This window comes from Dysidea avara, chromosome 1 (assembly GCF_963678975.1).
Source record: "Dysidea avara chromosome 1, odDysAvar1.4, whole genome shotgun sequence".
In the NCBI taxonomy this organism is placed as follows: Eukaryota; Metazoa; Porifera; class Demospongiae; order Dictyoceratida; family Dysideidae; genus Dysidea; species Dysidea avara.
This window is the reverse complement of record NC_089272.1, coordinates 34,605,064-34,624,375: the sequence shown is the minus strand read 5'-3', so window position 1 is coordinate 34,624,375 and position 19,312 is coordinate 34,605,064. Positions and strand designations below refer to the sequence as shown.

At 36.0% G+C, this 19,312-nt stretch overlaps 2 protein-coding genes and 1 long non-coding RNA gene across 6 annotated transcripts in view; 2 read left to right on the top strand and 1 right to left on the bottom strand.

Moving 5' to 3' along the window:
• The window catches only part of LOC136263035 (adhesion G protein-coupled receptor L4-like), a 71,236-nt gene extending 65,480 nt beyond the window's left edge, over positions 1 to 5,756 (top strand). For all 3 annotated transcript variants that reach the window (XM_066057487.1, XM_066057495.1, XM_066057502.1), the window contains 3 exons: positions 514 to 580; positions 1,692 to 1,778; positions 5,499 to 5,756. In XM_066057487.1, the coding sequence (XP_065913559.1) occupies positions 514 to 580; positions 1,692 to 1,778; positions 5,499 to 5,581 (237 nt within the window). In that variant the 3' untranslated portion in view covers positions 5,582 to 5,756. The remainder of the gene's footprint in view (positions 1 to 513; positions 581 to 1,691; positions 1,779 to 5,498) is intronic.
• The window catches only part of LOC136263117 (uncharacterized), a 206,026-nt gene that overhangs the window by 66,341 nt on the left and 120,373 nt on the right, over positions 1 to 19,312 (bottom strand). The window lies entirely within an intron of this gene.
• LOC136263056 (adhesion G protein-coupled receptor L4-like) overlaps positions 7,571 to 19,312 on the top strand; it is a 30,888-nt gene continuing 19,146 nt past the window's right edge. The window contains exons 1-12 of the mRNA XM_066057514.1: positions 7,571 to 7,663; positions 9,279 to 9,371; positions 9,431 to 9,585; positions 12,746 to 12,901; positions 13,217 to 13,276; positions 13,329 to 13,434; positions 13,567 to 13,680; positions 13,733 to 13,832; positions 13,889 to 14,003; positions 16,619 to 16,665; positions 16,727 to 16,862; positions 17,938 to 18,026. Of these exons, the coding sequence (XP_065913586.1) occupies positions 7,573 to 7,663; positions 9,279 to 9,371; positions 9,431 to 9,585; positions 12,746 to 12,901; positions 13,217 to 13,276; positions 13,329 to 13,434; positions 13,567 to 13,680; positions 13,733 to 13,832; positions 13,889 to 14,003; positions 16,619 to 16,665; positions 16,727 to 16,862; positions 17,938 to 18,026 (1,262 nt within the window). The 5' untranslated portion in view covers positions 7,571 to 7,572. The remainder of the gene's footprint in view (positions 7,664 to 9,278; positions 9,372 to 9,430; positions 9,586 to 12,745; positions 12,902 to 13,216; positions 13,277 to 13,328; positions 13,435 to 13,566; positions 13,681 to 13,732; positions 13,833 to 13,888; positions 14,004 to 16,618; positions 16,666 to 16,726; positions 16,863 to 17,937; positions 18,027 to 19,312) is intronic.

Genomic DNA, 19,312 nt, shown 5'->3' with positions numbered 1-19,312 from the left:
ATAATTTTTATGCTTCAAACTTCAAACATTTATAGGCAATTTTAATGCAAGTAAAGATACTATTATGCATCACTGTATGCTATGTACACTTAATTGTAACAGCAATAATGTACAGATCATTTTCCATTGCATGAAAACTCAGAAATGTTGAGCCTTTTATTTTGTAGAAGGTGAATGAAACAACATGGGAAGCACTAATTTATAGCCCACATATATTCATGTCATTTTCTACGCTACTGACATAGTGGAAGTTAGCCATAGCCATTGACATTAAAATACACACTGTATCTAGTGCTAAAACAAGTTTGCATGTGCTTGTGTATATAATGTGCTAGACTAGTATGCTGCATGCATACAAAAAAATTATGGAGTAGGAAAATTTTAACATATCTATATTCCCATGTTTTCTTTGTATTTGCAACATTAAATTTTGTAATATTAATTTTGCACTTCTTTGGTTTTACATTATATTAGTGACATGCACTCATTTAAAATACTGTACTTTCATTACAGTCATCTTTTATGAAAAGCAGCGCTAAAGACTCCACATTGTCCAGACAAGACTCTACTGTACAGTCTAGTAAGACATGTATTTTTGTTATTAGCAAAAGTGTATGTATGACTGTGTAGCTACGTTATAACACTTCTACACTGTATTAGTGCACGTACAACAGTAGTCACTATCCTTTAAGTGTAAATATCCTACATAACTGGACTAAGTGGTGGTGTAGAGAGAAAAATCACTTGCTGAAATGGTTAGAAATACTGTACGATATCATACTCTGAGCTACTAGCCTTTCATATATACTGTATAATATAGGTAAAGCTACTGTAATCATTTATCCAACACAGTCTTTCTGAACTCTCCTTAATCGTAAAAGATACATTTCATGTGATCTAGTTATCTGGACACTAATAATGTAGAAGAGTAGATTGATGTCTTGTACTGATACTGGAATATGACTAGTTATATTATACCACTTAATAAGTATAGTGATGTACTGATACTGAATCAGATACTGTTACTGGTATTGACCCTATTTTACTGTGTCATACTGTACCAGTATTGATATGCCTGATACTACAGTGTAACTAAAACTTTGCATGATGGATTTACAAGATGGTGGTATATGTGTAGCAAGTTGAACAAACTCGTATAGGAGCAGAAATAAATCATGAATTCTTTGAAAGTAGATTAAGTATTATTATACATACGTAACAGCGAAATGAGAGGTTAGCCATGTAAAGTGATTAATCCTTGTGATTGATGGTCACAAACCAGCGCTTTGTGAGATAAGCAAATTTGTTTTGTAATGTGTATACATAGCAAAGTATTGGTATGGGATCAGTATCATCCATTTTCACCTTGATATTGGATTTGCTAGTATATTTTCAGTATTGTAAAAGTAACATCAGTGCATCACTACTATAGTACTGAAGGACCTGTCTTATAAAACTTTGTGTGCATGACATCTTCCATTATCCATTTTTGTATAATACAGATAAGTGACCATTAATCCTTACAGTATACGTATATATATATATAGATATAGATATATATAGAATATGCATTGACTTTAATATGAACTTGTAAGTGCAAAATAATGTTTGCAAACCCATAACAAACTTATGCATAATAATCAGTTAAATGTACCATGGTACAAATGTGAATTTTACTTTATTTTCTACAGGTGGTCCACTTTCCAGAGCTTCTTCTCGTTATGATAAAAACAAGCATTCCTATGTATCCTCCTCCAAAGGTTATAGCTCTTCTACAGGTACAGAAATTATTGTGCATGTGGGGGGGTGCATAATATACAGTGTATGTGGCTGGACTGCACAAAGTAAACCATATGAATGGGTGAAAGAAACAAAATTGAGATAGCACCAGTGCAAAGTTGCAGTACTAATGAGCTAACTATTTCCTCACTAATTTAAAGTTGCCTTCATCTCATTGGGTCTGAATTTTACAGATGCTATTCTGACAGTTTGTATAACCATGTCAGATGTGTCTTTAACACTGTAAACATGTACATATGATCATAAGTAGGGTACTGAATGTGTAACACTGTACATGTTTGTTTTGTAAGATTTCTGCCTATAAACTGACCCTAACAAGCTGCTTTGTAACCTGGTGCCTTTAGTTACCATCCCATATGTTTGAACCTACAGTAGCTGGGCCCACCTAATCACCACCCATTGTGAGTACACATAATAATTAAAAGTATAACTCATGTAAAACCTAAATGGCTGACAAGTCAACAGTATGCTGGATGCAAGAAAATTACATTTTTAATCTTTTTTTTTGATGACACACTGGAATGATGCCAGGTTTCTTGGCTGCACTACACAATATTGTATATCTTGATATGCTGCATAATGCTAACGATGTCCATTATTAATAAACAGTTGGCAGTGAACGTATAATGTATAATTCTGCAAGTGCACTAAATTTAGCCTCACAGATATACAGTACTATACCATCTCTACAAGTATTAGCTAAGAATTTTAAGTTTGATTAGAAATCATAGAATGAAACAAGTGAGGTTTCCTACACCTGAAGATATACTAGTGGACATTCAATCCCTAACTCAGTCATGGGTATTGACTGAAGTGGGGATTTAATGTCCACTAGCATACGTATCTTAAGGTGTACACTTACCACACAACTAACCAACCCACACAGTCATACAGGAAAGAAATGGCACCAGGTTTATTGTTTTCATCTGGGGTACTGATGAAAGCCGGAATGGAACGGAATGGAATGGAACCAATCGGGGCGCGCTCCAAATTAAAAAAAAATTGTTTATAACAGATTGTGCACTATTTCCAACTGTCACACAATAACTAGAATTGTGCTAGAATTAGTTTGTTTCTGTTAATAGGCATGCTAGTAATCGTTCAATCAAAAGTTCTATTAAATGCCCACCACGTGGCAAGGTGTGTGTAAATAAAATCCATCCAGTTTAGTTTAATCCTGATGTAGAAGTACTTCCTTACCATTCCAAAAGGTAAACTACTGTAGTATTTTCATGTTGTAGCGGTATTCAAGCCTTTTTGTACAAGTGTCACTGGTTTTCTGAAGCAACTATAATTCTACCATTATTGGCAGCGATTTACGAGAGTTAGCGAACTGCAGTATGTTATATTAACAGTGCTTACAAAAATAGGTTAAGAACTTAGCTAAATGATCGTTTTTCAGCTTAGACAATTGTGCAATGCATTCTTACAGTGGGCATTAAATAGAGCCATTGAGCAAATGTTTTATAGCATGTCTATAGCAGTAGCGAACTAATTCTAGCACAATTCTAGTTATTGTGTGAAAGTTGGAAACAGCACATAATCTGTTTAAAGCGATTTTTAAACTTGGCGCACGCCCCCTTTTGGTCCCGTTCCGTTCCATTCCGGCTTTCATCACGACCCTTTCATCTGAACAATAAACCTGGTGCTATCAATTACTGAATTATTGAAGTGGCCATTGCATATTCGTTTTAGCTACAGTATGTTAGACACCATTACAAACAAAGAAATCTAGGAGAAGGACCCCTGAATTAATCCAGGCACACTAAAAAAATTGTACTAGTGCCATGAAACGTAGTGAAGCCATCACATGGCGTTACCGTGAATCAACACCTCATACTGTCAGTAAAAATATCTGAGACAAATAGGAGGACCCAGGTAAATCCTTGAAGTACACATTGTATAATACTTCAATATGCTAAAATACACCTGTTGAGCTATGTAAAGAAATGTTGAACAGTGAAAAATTAATCCTATTTCCATAGCCGCTATCGAGTTATGTTTGTCTGAAGGCATTAGTTAGTCAGTTGGTCGGGCAGGCAGGTAGGCAGGCAGGCAGTAGAAAATTCCAATAAATATATATAATTTTTTAAAAATTTCATAGCAATTTGTTTGGAAGAGTTTCAGATCAGAAGGTACTTTTGGGTTTGGGCATACCTAACCAATACTGCCAAGATGTCATAAAGGTATTGTGAGTAGGCCTGTGTCAAATATGCCTGCATGATAACAAGTTGATGTTGTGCTACTTCTAAAACCAGGCGCCATGCAGCTAGCTAACTTGGAATTAACCATAGATAGCATGTGCTACTATGAATTAAGTATTACTATTTTAACCAATAAGGTAGTTTTGGGTTGTGCAATATTATTAGCTAATTCTAGTATTTTGTAATTCATGAAATTTTCGTAATTCATTCAATTACGGTGCTATGCACTGCTAAGGAAGTGTTTGTTAAACAAACCGCTTTTACCAACATATTACGCATAGAAGTATCTTCTAAAACTGTTTTATAGTTTGACCATTGTGTTTTTTCCCACAAATTCTCTCGACAATGCCTCAAAGCTGCTCTTCATTTTCGTTTGCGTATGTAAGGGATATGCCCCCTTTCAACTCAAAGCGATAGGCTATTCCTGGTAGTGTACAAGGCCTGCACTGTTGTTCTTCAGTTGTTAAGCACCTGAAAACCTCAAAGGGAAGGTAATTTACAAAGTCCGAGGAAAGTCGCCACACCCATATTTCAGTCTGCCAAAAAGAAACCACTTCAGAGCAAAGTTCACCTGTGCAGAAGTTTAATACAGACTTCATTTCACTTTTACGTCTTACGTAAAAATTGCTTTTACCATTATTTAACGATTTTGCTCACGTGGGTGCGTACGAACAAACATACGTAGATAGGTAGATAGATAGGTACACACACACACACACTTTTATGAAAAAATTTCAGTAAACCAGGTGTGCACCCAGTTTAAAAAGCATAATAGGCTACAATGCCATGCCCTAGCATATTAGGTGACTATGGAGTTTAATAGCAAGAGTACATAATAATAGAGTAGGGAGGAGAGTGTCTAACTTCAGTGGATTCACCAAACTCACAGTGCTCAGACCTTGCGCAATCAACTATAGTCACCAAAGGTGACAAATGGCTTGCTCTATGAAGGAGGTTGTAGTACTTCTACTGCTTCAGTTAGGAAATATCAACAGTCTTCTGTTCACTTAAAGGTATTGATTTATTACTAGAAGTTTTATGGATTGAAGTAGGAGGGTTTGAGCACAGTGTGTTTGTATGGATTATATTGAGAGTTAGACACTCTCCTCCCTCTTCTATTATTAGGTACTCTTGTTAATAGGTTGATATATTCCCTAATAGAACAGTCAGTGGAAACTATTGTACAAAGCTAACAGAACTCTCTAATAGAACAGTCAATATGAAGTGATATATTCTAATACAGCATTCACCGATTACATCCAAATGTTCAAACATAATGTGAACACTGAAAAGCAAAATACATGAAAATTTTCACAAATTCCTGAAAGCATTTTGGGCAATATTTTGAGCATACTGACTCAGGCTTAATTGTGAGGCTGATGTTAGGGTGATATTTTTGACCAGAAAAGGCTAAACTTTATACAGTATTACTGTACCTGATGATAGTATGTCTTACTTATAATAATGTTATCAAAATTATATTGTTGTTATTAGTGGCTGTGGACCCCATCATTGTAGAAACTGATGACCAGGCTACACTTGCTGATAAAGATGTACTACAGTACAGTACAGTTTAATAGTGCTTCGTCGCCCACTGAACATGTTTAACAAACAGCACATTTTGTATTTATTCGCACACTGTACACAGAATATATTTTTTTGAAGGCAGCTATACAGTTTCAAGCATTAACTGGAAACTTGTGTTTGTATTTTGTAAACTTATGTACTGTATATTATAGCATGTTCAATGCAGATCAGCTGTTAACACTGTGTGTGTGCATGAATGTACAAAGATATGTCACCAGACTTGCATAATAGTGATATACTAGTGAAATGTCTATGGCTATCTGTGTTGTCAACTTTAGTATTAATTTTAACAGTTACTGTAACACCAGGTGTAATGGGTTTGGTTTCTCTTGTATTTTAAAAGTACAACTATGTACATATATGTGACTGAATTTTGGAAAATCATCCTTATGGCCGCACCTGAAACAATTAGAATTTTTGAAACTAGCATGGTGCTGTTAATAGCAGAAAGCACTTTTCAAATATTTCTAAAAATTTTCTTGTAATTCAGGGTATCTATGGTTTATTCTACCCTTAATTGGGTAGGAATTTAACTTATAATGTTGTGTTTCAGAACTAAATATTTAATATGTCAAATGCGCCCATAAGAGTGATTTTCCAAAATTCGGTCACATATGGTTTAAATTAGCTATACAGTACCTCAGATCACTTGGGCCTATTCAGGCTCTGTAGTAGCACCTTTGTTTTGTTCAGGAACTACAACACAGAGGTATTATGGGATGGGTATACATACATGGGTTTTGCAGATGAGACTAAAGTCATGCACTTCAATGCAGTACACCATATGTGTGGCAGTGTACTCATAATATTATAGAAATAACTGATAATCTAATAAACTGTTAATAAATTTCAGTGGCATGCTATCAGTGTTAGTGGACAAAATAAACCTGGAAAGGGTCCGAGTAACTTAGCCACCTTCAAAATTTGCAACCACAACTATGATTTATTTATTTTATTAATACATCAAGATTATTATTTGTGTACAAAAATAGGAGTAGTGTTGATGCATAAGACAAAACATAGATAGCATACAGTGTACCCTAAATAAATTGTTTTGAAGGGGAAAATTTTTGCAGTTTTGGGGGTTTAAAATTATCCTTGATTTAGACCTCCATAATTATAGTAGTCTAACACATTTTGGGAGTGTTTAAAAATCCTCGAAACTTTTTGATTAGCTAGGTAACATTGCTCAACCGTGAAAAATTTGCCCTCAAAATGACTTGGCCACCAGTGCAGGATACCGGTAGACCTTCAACACACTGTAAATAGTACAACCCATATAATAATCAGGTACATGTTACATACTGTTGTAATTTTTGTGTGTTGAAAAACATGTAAATAAATAAATAAATAGGTATGATATAAGCGCCCCATAAAATAATCTTAATAATTATGATGCAGATTTGGCACCTGATACCGTACGCAAGGAAATTTTGACGTCAAAAAATTTGACGAATTCAGACTTCAGCAGATTTGACGAATAAAATGTTGACGAAAATGAAGAAATTGTAGGCAAAACGTGTACTTTTAAGGGCGCTTATAAACATTTGACGAATTTAAATTTGACGAATTAAACCGATTCGTCAAATTTTTTTGACGTCAAAATTTCCTTGCGTACGGTACACACAACTAGAAAATAGTGGACTTCTCAAGTTAGTCTCGTCCTCACCATACGTAATATGCCTACCTACTCACAGACCCATTTTCCGGGGTGACGCTTTAGGCTTATCGATTAGAGATATAAACCTCTGTCCTTTGGTGGGGCGCTTATTTGATGATTTTTATCAACGAGCTAATTGATAAGCACCACCTAGCTTTTCAGTCTCAAGCTGGTCACGAGTGTATTTCATTGTATAAGTTAGATGTAGATTTATGAGTTTCACAAAGCCTGATTAATGCCACGTTAACGCATAGCTATATTTTGATGTAAACTTGAAAGGGCGGGGCCTCGGGCGGGGACTTATTCAGTACGGTGGTCATCATGAGGGTGTGGTTGTACGCGATTTTGTTCTCTCAAGTCATCAGGTCTGCACTTTTACAGAGTGGCCGAGAAGTTGACGACTATGACTGCAGTGAGTTTTAATACACTGAAGACACCAAAACGGTTGTGCGTTCTCCATAGCTAGCACTAACCACCCCATAGTACATGTACCTAGTAGCAATGAGGGCAAGCGGATACAATTTATTTTTGTACACCAGATAGCTAGCTGAATTACGTAGAGTGCTGTAGCTCACATCTCCTAGACCGCAACCCTTTACAGTGTAGCTACAGTATGTAGCTATATCAAAGTTATATGATTGTCTAAATGTTCGGTCCAGTTGCTCGTCATACGTGATCATTTATATATCTATGTACTGTAGTGTGTGTGTGTGTGTGTGTGTGTGTGTGTGTGTGTGTGTGTGTGTGTGTGTGTGTGTGTGTGTGTGTGTGTGTGTGTGTGTGTTAGTATAATATACTGTACTTGTAACTTTATGTTTTGTTTGTACTGCATGCATATTACTCAGGCATGGAAGAATGACTATGCGCTGAATGTCATAGCTATACAGTACAAGTTTAAGCAAAAATTAAATGAAATAGTATCAGTAACAGGTGACCATCATCATCCATTAGGAAGAGTAAAAGTTACTATGACACATCAGCCTTGTGGTTACCGTTAATAGTCCATTATCCATATTGATCGTTTGTTAAGGGTAGCAAGTATCATTTTTTGTACTCCTGTTACAGTAGCTAGCGAATTTTGTGTTATTGGATTATTACCCAGTGTTGGGAAAGTTACTTTGTAAAAGTAACTAGTTACATATTGCATATTACTTGCAACTGAACTATTTAGTAAAATAAAGTAACTATAATAATATTACATATTATAATTTATTACTTTGTGTCCACAGCCTTAAGCAGCCATGTGTGAAACTACCACCTTATCACGTGACATGATTGCGTTGTTGGCCAATGTGCAAATCTTGGTTATAAGTAAGAAGCTGGTGAATAAGCTTCATTCAGTAGGCTTCATTACTTCGTTGTGGCTAGGCATTACCCAGTGGATTACTAACGAGATTAATAACTTCGTTACTTATAGTAATAATATTACATAATATTAGCCTCGTTACAGTAACTTTATCGCTTAGGTAACACGTTACATTTGTAAGGAAAGTAACTTGAGTTATATTATCAGTTTTTACAGCATATTTCATTATATTACTTTGTTACCACAAAAGTAATAATAATACGTAACACATTACATAAGTAACGCATTACTCCCAACACTATTATTATCATACATACAGTACCTATACCTAGTTACATATGTACACCTGAACCACACTCTATTTCTTATTTATTAAGGCTTTACAGCACAAGTGCTGAAGGTGCGTAGGACACCTGGTCCTACAGTCTGTTTAAAGTTGTTACAGAAAGTATGTTTGAAAAGGTAGAGAAAGGAGAAAAATCCATGACTGGACCTGGGCAGCCTTGAACTGTAATATTGCGCTTGTCCTGCCTATGTTACCCAATCTTCTTGGCTACTATGTCAAGATCTTAAATACTAGATGGCATGTTACCTACACATGCTACACTGTTATCGAAGACTAATCAATGGCATGCAATATTGTTGTGCACACTATGTTGTGATATCTATCCTATATTTTCATACCTGCATAGTAGAGTACTAGTCATGATTTTTTTTTCAGATTGTGTTTGTCAAGCAGAGGCTGTTGCAGGTGTGTTGTGGGCACCCACTTGTGTTCGTGCTTACATAGAAAGAGATTGTTTTCAAACAAATGGTAAGTACATTGCTTAGATGCATTCCATGTTAACAATCTTCATTTATGTATTCATTCAGATACCACTATGAGTTCTATGGTGTTTGAAAGAGACTGTGTGCGTGACCATGGCTCTACCAGCTGCACATGGGCCCCTGACAATGTAACAATTGTAACACAAGTACGATGCCCTACAGGACAATCTGTTGCTGCTGCAAGGGAATTAGCATCAATGGTAACTTTATATTATATCTGATCACATTAGTTATAAATAATAAGTAATTTCTGTGTGGACAAAATGTACAGCATTGCAACTAGCTAACTATCTCAATTAATTACATTTTGCATATTACTATTTTGTACGTCAATCTAAAGTGCAGACAAAAGTAAATTTTAGTAGGTTTCACAATAATTACCATGCTCCTCAATTCTATTTAAATGTTGTATTCATTACCTAAAGACTTTTACATGAGTGAAGCTTTCCAATACAAAAACTGTGAACCTATTTAGTTCATCTCACTAAAGTTTTATGATTATCATAGTGATAATTCCACACTCAACTTTGGAAATACGCTACATGCTTATAGTAAAAGTACTGCCACATGTGTGTATGGAAAGTACAGCATGAAGGGGTGTGTTGAGAGGCTAATACAGCAAAAGGCAAAGCTGAGTGGAGACCCCCTGAGTGGTGTATTTTTGTAGACACAAGGTGCTTTAAGTATTATATTGTACTTCCTGGATTTCTTGTTTGAAGCATTCATCTTGCATGCCTGAACCACTTCACTTTTCAGTGATCAGACTATCAGTAAGTGTCATGTCAGTTTATCTAGTTGTAGAACCAACTAGTAGGATTAGTCTGGCTAGTTTTAGCAATCTACCATGTAATGCATGTGATCAATCATGCTGTCTGAGTGGGATTGTTTTCATAACATTCCTTACACAAATGTTCCACATAACTGTACTGTACTTGTCCAATTATGCGCATAACTGTACTGTACATGTATGACTCGTACAGTAGTTGCATAGCTAATTGGTACTGTACAGTATGTGACAGCACTTTGATCCTCCCATACAAAGTAAAATAATGTCATTACTGTTTAAAGAACCAATGTGCATGTGTATGGAAAATACAGCACAAGGGGGAGGCTAATAGAGTACGATGCAAAGTATAGTACTATATTTGTTTCAAGACATTCTCCGAATGCTGTATTATTCATATACACAAGCATAGGTACGTGGTGCTTTAAGTGATATAATGTACTTCCTGGTCTTCTTGCTTGGAACATTAATCTCGCGTGCTCGGAGTGCTTCAGTTTTTTTTGGTTATCAGACTATCAGTAAGTGTCCATGTAATCTATTTCTAGTCATAGAACTGACTGGAAAGATTAGTCTGGCTAGTTTTAGCAATTTACAATGTCATGCATGCTATCAATTGTGTTCACTGAATGGGTTAACATTCCTTACATAACTGTTCTGCATAACTTTGCTGTAAGTGTAGCTACCAATTGTCCACATAAATACTGTATTTGCCCAATTATATGCATAACTGTATGACTCATACAGTATGGTTATGTAGAGTAGTAAAATGGCCATTATACAGCTGTACATTGTTTTCAGCTATGTCCAGCTCTTTACACAGGAAAAGAAATGAAGAACAGTATGAGAAGCACCTCTGCAAACTATGGAAAATGTGGACAATTCCTGTGACAATCATAGGGAAACCATTGTGTGCAACACCTTGAGCTGTCGGAAAAGAAAATTGGGAGACAAAGGTAAGCCCATTATGCATGCACTGTACGTACTTCGTTACGCCAAAATACACCTGTCAGGCTGAGCCTGTGACCTTAACCAATATTGAGTTGTGCTTGTCTTAAGGCATTAGGCAGACAGGTGGGCAGGTGGGCATTTGGGTGGGCAGGCAGGCAGGCAGGCAGTTAATCAGTCAGTAGAAAATCCCACGAAATAATTTTTTTTAAATGCAGCAATTTATTGGAAACATTTTGAGTTATACTGAAGGAACTTTTGGGCTTGATTCTGCCTAACCAATACTGCCAAAGTGCCATGAAAGTATTGTGGGGCTGGTTTCTGGTCAATATGTTTTGTAAGAATGTACAGTACTATTACATACTTTGCTTGGCTACACCCTTGATGATCCTTAAAGTTGCTCACTTACGTTGATCCATAGAGACAAATACAAATTAAACTCTGATTGATATTTGGTGCATCACTTTATAATAGTATAGGAACTCATCTGTTTTATATGCGCTTGCATTATTATGTACACATTGAGCTGAGACATGAGAAAACGGATTTTTCTCATGAGAAATAAAATTTTAGCCAACCAGATGATTAATGATGAGAGTAAAGGTGTCAAAAGCAGACATATGTGGTTTGGCTCCATTAAAAGTTTGACAAAAGGTCGTACAAGTTGTATTCACTGAATCACAAATGGTACAATAAAGTGTCAGACATTTAATGAAAGGATTTTGCTAGCAGGTCAAGCAGTGGTACAAAATTAATGATCATCCATCCATGAGTTATAAAATGTGACTGGGTCTGGGAAAACTGGTCTTATCACCCATGTCAGCAGATTTGATTTTTTACCATTAACACAAAGCTACATGAATAAACTACTGTATCAAATTTCATACGAAAATCAGCTAGACTTGAGTGGTCTGCTTTTTCTGGCTACTTTTCCCAAGTACAGTGGTGATCTGTACGAGTGGTCTGGGGCTCTTATGGAGCTCTGGCCAGCCTGGGGTTGGCTGTATGTGGCTGTACAGTACCGTGGTGTTGAATAAAAACCTGTGCCGTAAATGTGCTTTTGTTTTAGCCAGTTTTGAGACATGAATGGCTCATAACTTAGCCTAATTCATCCCTATACCTTCCTTTTAAAAATTTTAAACAGCCTCTTGCCTTTTCCGGGCCCCCACCTCCCTCCCCTATTGGAACTTGCCTGACACAGTCAACCTGCTATCTAATATGGTGGGGAATGTAACTGTTGGCTACTTGCACAGAGGATGTTCTGAAAGGTAAGGAATTGGTATAAAACATGTGAAAATTTGGTACACATAGTTATCAGCTAGGTACAACATACTAAATGTTTAAAACCAGCATTACTCGATACCTTTAAATCGGCAATAAGACTGGTTTTCCCAGACTGGGTCACAAAATTAAAATGAGGACTCAGCTCAACGTGTACTGTACACATGTACTATAGTCTCTGCTTTAATAAGAATGCCATCCATCTGTACTGGATTTCATCAAATTATTTCAAAATAAAACTAAAAACATCACATTTTTCATCACACACACACGCATGCACACACGCACGCACTCATGCACACACGCACACATGCACACTAGCAAACATACACATCCTAACTCCCTTACAGATAGATGATGTTGATGAAATAACAGCTGACACACTGAGAGCATTAACCAACTTTACAATGATTGGAAGAAGTAAAAATGATGTCATTTTAGTTGCTGAGCTGTTTGGTACCATATCATTTGCAATCGATAGAGAATTAACTGGAGAATTTTTTAATGTACAGCAAAGATAAAATACGTGACTGGATTTTGGAAAATCACCCATATGGGTGAATTTGACACCTAAATTACTTAATAATCAAATCGCGAACTTTATAATGCAAATCGATTTGTTGATGGTTTTAAGCTTTTCTCAATACTTTAAATTACAAGAAAATTCTTAAATTATTTTTAAAACTGTGCCCTGCTCTTATTAGCAACCAACTAAACTTGAAAGCTCTAATTATTTCACACATGCCCATATGGGTGATCTTCCAAAATTCAGTCACATATATGTATGTAATTGCATATAATGTATAACATACACTGTCCAGGTCTTCTTTGAGTTACTTGAAGCTTTATTAGCCACTGAGTATCAGACTGTGTTTGATGAGGTAAGCAGTCACATAATTAACTCTGTACATCAAAATAGTGTGTGATTTTCAGGATGAAAAGTTATATTATATGGATAGAATCTTTGATGCTACTGAAAAATTTTTATTTGATCATCTTAACCCTAATGATGAAGATATGTATGATGGCGACTACTTTGGTTTGTTGAATGTGCAACGAGTGTTGCATGATTTTGATGTCCTGCATTTGCGGACTTTAAATTAAAGCCTTTTTGTTAGAATAGCAATTCCAACAATACATTAATGTTAATACGTACTGTATATTTCCACAGAATTTGAGTTGTTTGATTATGAAGAGTTAAATGATAGTGATAGTATATTTCTGTCACATGGCGAGTTGGGGTCAGTACAGTTGCCACGTGAAGCAGTATGCTCACTCACTTTAGGTAGAAACTTACATAGATTGATGAAATAATTGGCACTAAACTGTACATTTAGGTAGATCTAGGAGAGCACTATCAAAGGCATTCAAAAGGTCTATAACAAACCTACTTCCTGGAAATCTCAGCTCCACAGATGGAAAGTTCAGAAATAGAACGTAAGTATTTATTTGTGTTTAATCCAAGCAAGAGACATTTTAACTTTAATTTGTAGGACTTACCGACTAATGTCACCAGTAATTTCAGGCTCTATTAGCTGCTGTGATGCTCAATGTAGAGATGCTTTGAATACAGTTGGTGCTAAGATCACCATCTCTCATACAAGAAAGGTGAAACGGAACGTTAACATAGCTGCTGTGAATTAGAATTAAATATCACCATATCAAAGCAGGGCTGTAGTTATTAATTTGTTATGCTGTAGGATATGTATCCAATTATTTACCCTGAACAGTATACACCTTATTACATGTATCAGTGTGTCACAAGTTTAGCATGTTATGGTGAAGGTAAGAGATAAGCAGTGTTTTACTAGGGTTTGAACTAAGAGTAGTAGTAATAATGTCTTTGAAATTTTGTCATAAAAGGTATGACATTTCGGCGTCCTGCTCCTGCCAAGTTAGCTTGCAAGAGACTTTGTAAATGACACAGTCTGCATGTATATCATTATGCTGTTATGTGGTCTATATATAAAGGACACATGATATTGTGTCATGTAACCAAGAAAGCCGGCATGCTACACCGTGAGTATATTGACAGGAAGAAAGAAAATAGCATTTTCACGCATGCATAGCTCCATGGCCCTTCTCCAAAGCACACCATTTTTGCATTATAGTTGTCCTCCAGGTAGGGTAGGCTACACAGCAAATTTTATTAAATTTGTACCCGCCATTTGTGAGATATGGGCATTCAAAGTTTTGATTTTATTTCTTCATTTTTTTCTTCTTAAGTCGTAGGAAGGCTATGGGGGCTTCAATTTATTTTCGTACATTTTGTAATAATTGCTATAAAACACAAATGTGTAACTCGATTGCCTTGATCTTTGGCACCAATGAAGACAATATACAGGTGAATTCACATACCAAGTTTTCTTTCAATCTGATAAATATCCAAGGAGTTATGAGTGTTTATTCACGTACAAAGATCAAACTACAGGACAAACCAAGTATGGGAATAATTTTAAAATTGGTGTGTAGATAGGCTGATCATCATAGCAGTGTCTATTGGTGGTTTGAAAAGCAGTGGAGTTACAGCTACAAAGTTATAAAGCAAAAATCAAACAAGTGAACAATCTTGGGTCAGAAATACTCTAATAAAGCAGTCACTACAGGAAAGGTGCACAAAATGTAAATAAACCTTACCAAAGTTCAAACCAGAATTCAAACCAGAGACCTCCATACCCATCCTCAACCACTGAATCACTGCTATCTCGGCTGATCACCTCGCTCAATTTTTATAAATGAAAATTGTAGTTAAAAGCTGCTTATAAAAAAAAAACTTTATAATTTCATAGAAGTACCAATTAAAGTACTGGATTGTTCTAGAACATTCTATGTATAAAATGTGCACTCTAGCTATTGAGTGTTACAATGATATTGCCAAATATTGAAGTAAAGCTTGCAGTACAATACATTAATAAGTCTGTTTTCAATAGTCATCATTGTGTCTGTATAAAAAAGAAGTGTTAAAAACAAACCTCAAAGTCAGCCATAGGCTGGTTTTTGGGCCTTGTAAGTATAAAAAGAAGTGAAATCCACTCAAAACAAGCAAGCTGTGAAATGGTGCAGCTTTAAAATGCCTGGGTGAACAATGTTGTGAAATCAAAGGTGGCAACCAAGAAATAGCTGCAATGATGTTAATGCTAATAAATGTTTAATAATGGCTGTGTGCATTGTTAAAAAATTATTACTATTAACATCATTGCAGCCATTTCTTGGCCACCACTTTGATTTCCCAACTTTTGACACAGTCTTTTTAAGGCCGCACCAATTTTTCATAGCTTGGCTGTTTTGTGTGGGCACTAGTTTTGTGTGGGTACTTCTTTGATTACAATTGATTTATTTGGCTAAATGTCCAATTATATAATAAGTTTGAACTTTTGTTGGTACAGTATATATTTTGTATTTTTGTCCTTACTTTGTACTTAATGGCAGATCCAGTATGGGGCATTTAGCCCATCTCCATCTTTTAAGTTACACCTTCTTAATAATATTATTGCTATGCATGCAAGCAAGATACTGTATAAAGCATGTACATGTACATGTAGCTGTATTAATGGTATAAACCACATCATTAAAGCATATACACATACAACTCATAGAGGCATCCTCTCTTACATAGCCCTCTCCAGCTTAAACAGGCAGTCCACTAAAGAAATTTTTGCAACCAATGGAGCTCTTTTTAATAGGGCAATTAACATAATGAAGCAGTCTATTACTCTAATAGAACAACCATTGCAATATAGTTACATTACAGCTGAACAACAAAAATACACACAATATTATCATAGGCATATCAATAGGAGACCTCCACTTTAAATTTTAGTTGGTCCTTTTATTAAGGACAAGATACTCTAATGGAGTAGTCAACTACTGTCATGTACTCAAATTAAATGTTGAAATGCAATTTAAAAAAAAAATACACTGAGTGTGCTTTGCACACTACAACCTGTATCAACCAGTTAGTTGCTAATCTTAGATGCCCACTTAAACGTTTGTTGCAATGCCACGGTATTTACACCACTCTGATGCATGTCTCATTGTAATTGAGTGTGCATGCATTGACGCTATAGCTAGAGAACTTTCTTCATGACCCATGCAGCCATGACCCATGCAGCAGCTTTACTTGAGTGTGCCCTTTCCCCAAGATCTTCCCCTGATACATACTACATATGAAATTACAGATGAGCTTATTTTTATCACATATACAATCTATTGTGTTTACATAGATAAGGGAAAATGAGATTCCTCTTTGTGTGTTCTGGAATCAAACTAGGTATGTTTCTTTTTTATTGTGTATATTCTGTATACAAATACTTTTTTCATTGTCACACTAGGAGCAGTAGAGAGATTAACTCATTCTGGTCTACTGCTGGGTGTGATACAACAAGCTATAACTCTACCCATACAAATTGTGTTTGTTATCACTTGACCCACTTTGCCATTTTGTTTGGATCCAGAAGTTTACAACAGGTTTATATTATGTTCAGTGGTCTGTTGTATGTGTGTAGGTCATTGTACCACACTAATTCTCTCTTTTACACCATGTACACTGAGGTGGTACATAAATTCCAAGGCAATAGATAAAGACCTAGGCTGTGAAGTTACTGTATATTAATGTATTTGTGGACTTATCACCTATAAAACAAGTCTTGACCATTATTATGTAAACAATGTTAATCAACACTTCCTACATTTGCTGTAATCTCAGTTATGAACAATTAATGTAAGATGCAGTAGTTGGTTTTGTGTTAGTTATATTGGCATAGGTTTGAAGGCTGGCAAAGCATTTAGGGATAATCAATCGCAAAAGTGCTACCCAAAATGCTTCCTATGAATCTTTGTTGAAAATTTGTTTTCGGTGGCATTTTCTACAGAATGATACCTTTAGACAAGTGTATCATTTTAAGAGCATCATTTTAAGAGCTATATAGTACTACAAGCTTGGTTATAGTTAGATGTCACTTCAGCCCTACAGGTACCTTTTGGCATACTGCACATGCAATACATGCAATACATGCATCACGGCCTTTCCTTTGTCTGTGGTCCATTTTTCTCACTGACAGCACCAGGTGTCAATTCACAGTACACTTTTTGGTAGTTGACAGTTGGGTGCATATTCAGATGCAAACTTGTTGAATATGTCTGGTGCCAATCTTTCTTTTAATGCATTAATGTGGTATGTGCGGGTTCATCAGTGACATTTTGTTACGAAAATGTGAACAAACAAGTACAAAGAAAAATATATAGCAAAAAAACAAGGAAGGTTGCCTACGCCTGCAGATATACTGTGCCTATTGGACATAAGTTTCCTTTGTTTGATTAGTTGTTATGTCTATGATCTCTAACTTATAATATCTGATCTTTCCTTGTACTTGTTTATAATATAAACCACAAAAATTTTCATGGTAAAACTGTACATGTGTCAGGTAGCACAAATGCAAATTTCCCTCCTTAGAAATTTGAGCAACTGTGTATTAAATTTGTTGATAGATATGTGTATATACCTAAAATTACGGTATGTAATACTCATTCTGGTAACATGCAGGAGACTGGACTACATTATATCAGCTACATTGGCTGTGGTATTTCCATTGTGTGCCTTCTACTGGCTATTGCAACATTTGTCATACTAAGGTACATAAGCACAACTTGCAGATCTAAAAGTAAATATGTACTAGCCATAAAAAACTACATTATACTGTACAATACTGTAATTCTATGCAAAAGTTATTCATGTAAAATTACTCTTGTGCATCATGTGTACAAGTGAAAAACACTTTCATTATTTGCAAGTGGTTATCATTAATGACCTTTGGCTGTGTGTTGTGATCATATGATGTTTGTCTAAATTACGTGTGATGCTTGGCAACTACTGTATTTGCATATGTAATGTATTCTTCTACAACAAAAGGTAATATTTCTGTAGCTTCTTTGTAGCATTTATTGTAGGTACAGTGTACGGCCGTCAGTGTTATAGAGGCTATAGTACACATTGTCACTAAATGGATTCTAGTTTTATAATGGATAGTATAAGTGTTTCCATAGTTTGTGCAGTTTGTAGCAGATCTTTATACAGACTGGCTGACTTATTACTGTGATACCTACTGATAAGAAAAAAAATCACTGTAACAGTCTGGCCTGATACCTGTAGATGCTATTGGGAATATTGCTACTACTGCAGCTGATCTATCATCAAGACACACGGTAGTGTGTCGTGCGGCCCAAGAAGCCGGCGCGTAACACCCGTGAGTATATTGACAGGAAGAAAGAAAACACAATTTTCGCACCTCCGTAGCTCTGTGATTCCTTGATGAAACAAGACGATTTTTGCTGTGGACATGTCCCCCAACTGCAGCACTCTACATTCCAAATTTGATCAAGACACACGGTAGTGTGTCGTGCGGCCCAAGAAGCCGGCGCGTAACACCCGTGAGTATATTGACAGGAAGAAAGAAAACGCAATTTTCGCACCTCCGTAGCTCTGTGATTCCTTGATGAAACAAGACGATTTTTGCTGTGGACATGTCCCCCAACTGCAGCACTCTACATTCCAAATTTGAGCGAAATCGCTTCACGCATTCCCGAGATATGCGACTTCAAAAATTGGCTCAGTTTCTTCGTTTTTTTTCTTCTTATTTTTCTTTTTCTTGTCGCACACTTACAAAAACTGCTATAAAACGCGAACGCCATATCCGATTGCCTTGAAATTTGGCACACAGAAGGGGGATATAAAGGCGCATCTCGGTACCAACGTTGGCTGGAATACGATAAACAGGCAAAGAGTTATGAGCGATTATTCACGAAAAATAACACCAATATGTTGTCACGCCTACAGGGTAAACCGCGTATGGGAAGAAGCTGAAAATCGGTGGGTGAATAGGTTAACTATTGAACCTCAAACCTTTTGTGGTTTGAAAGAA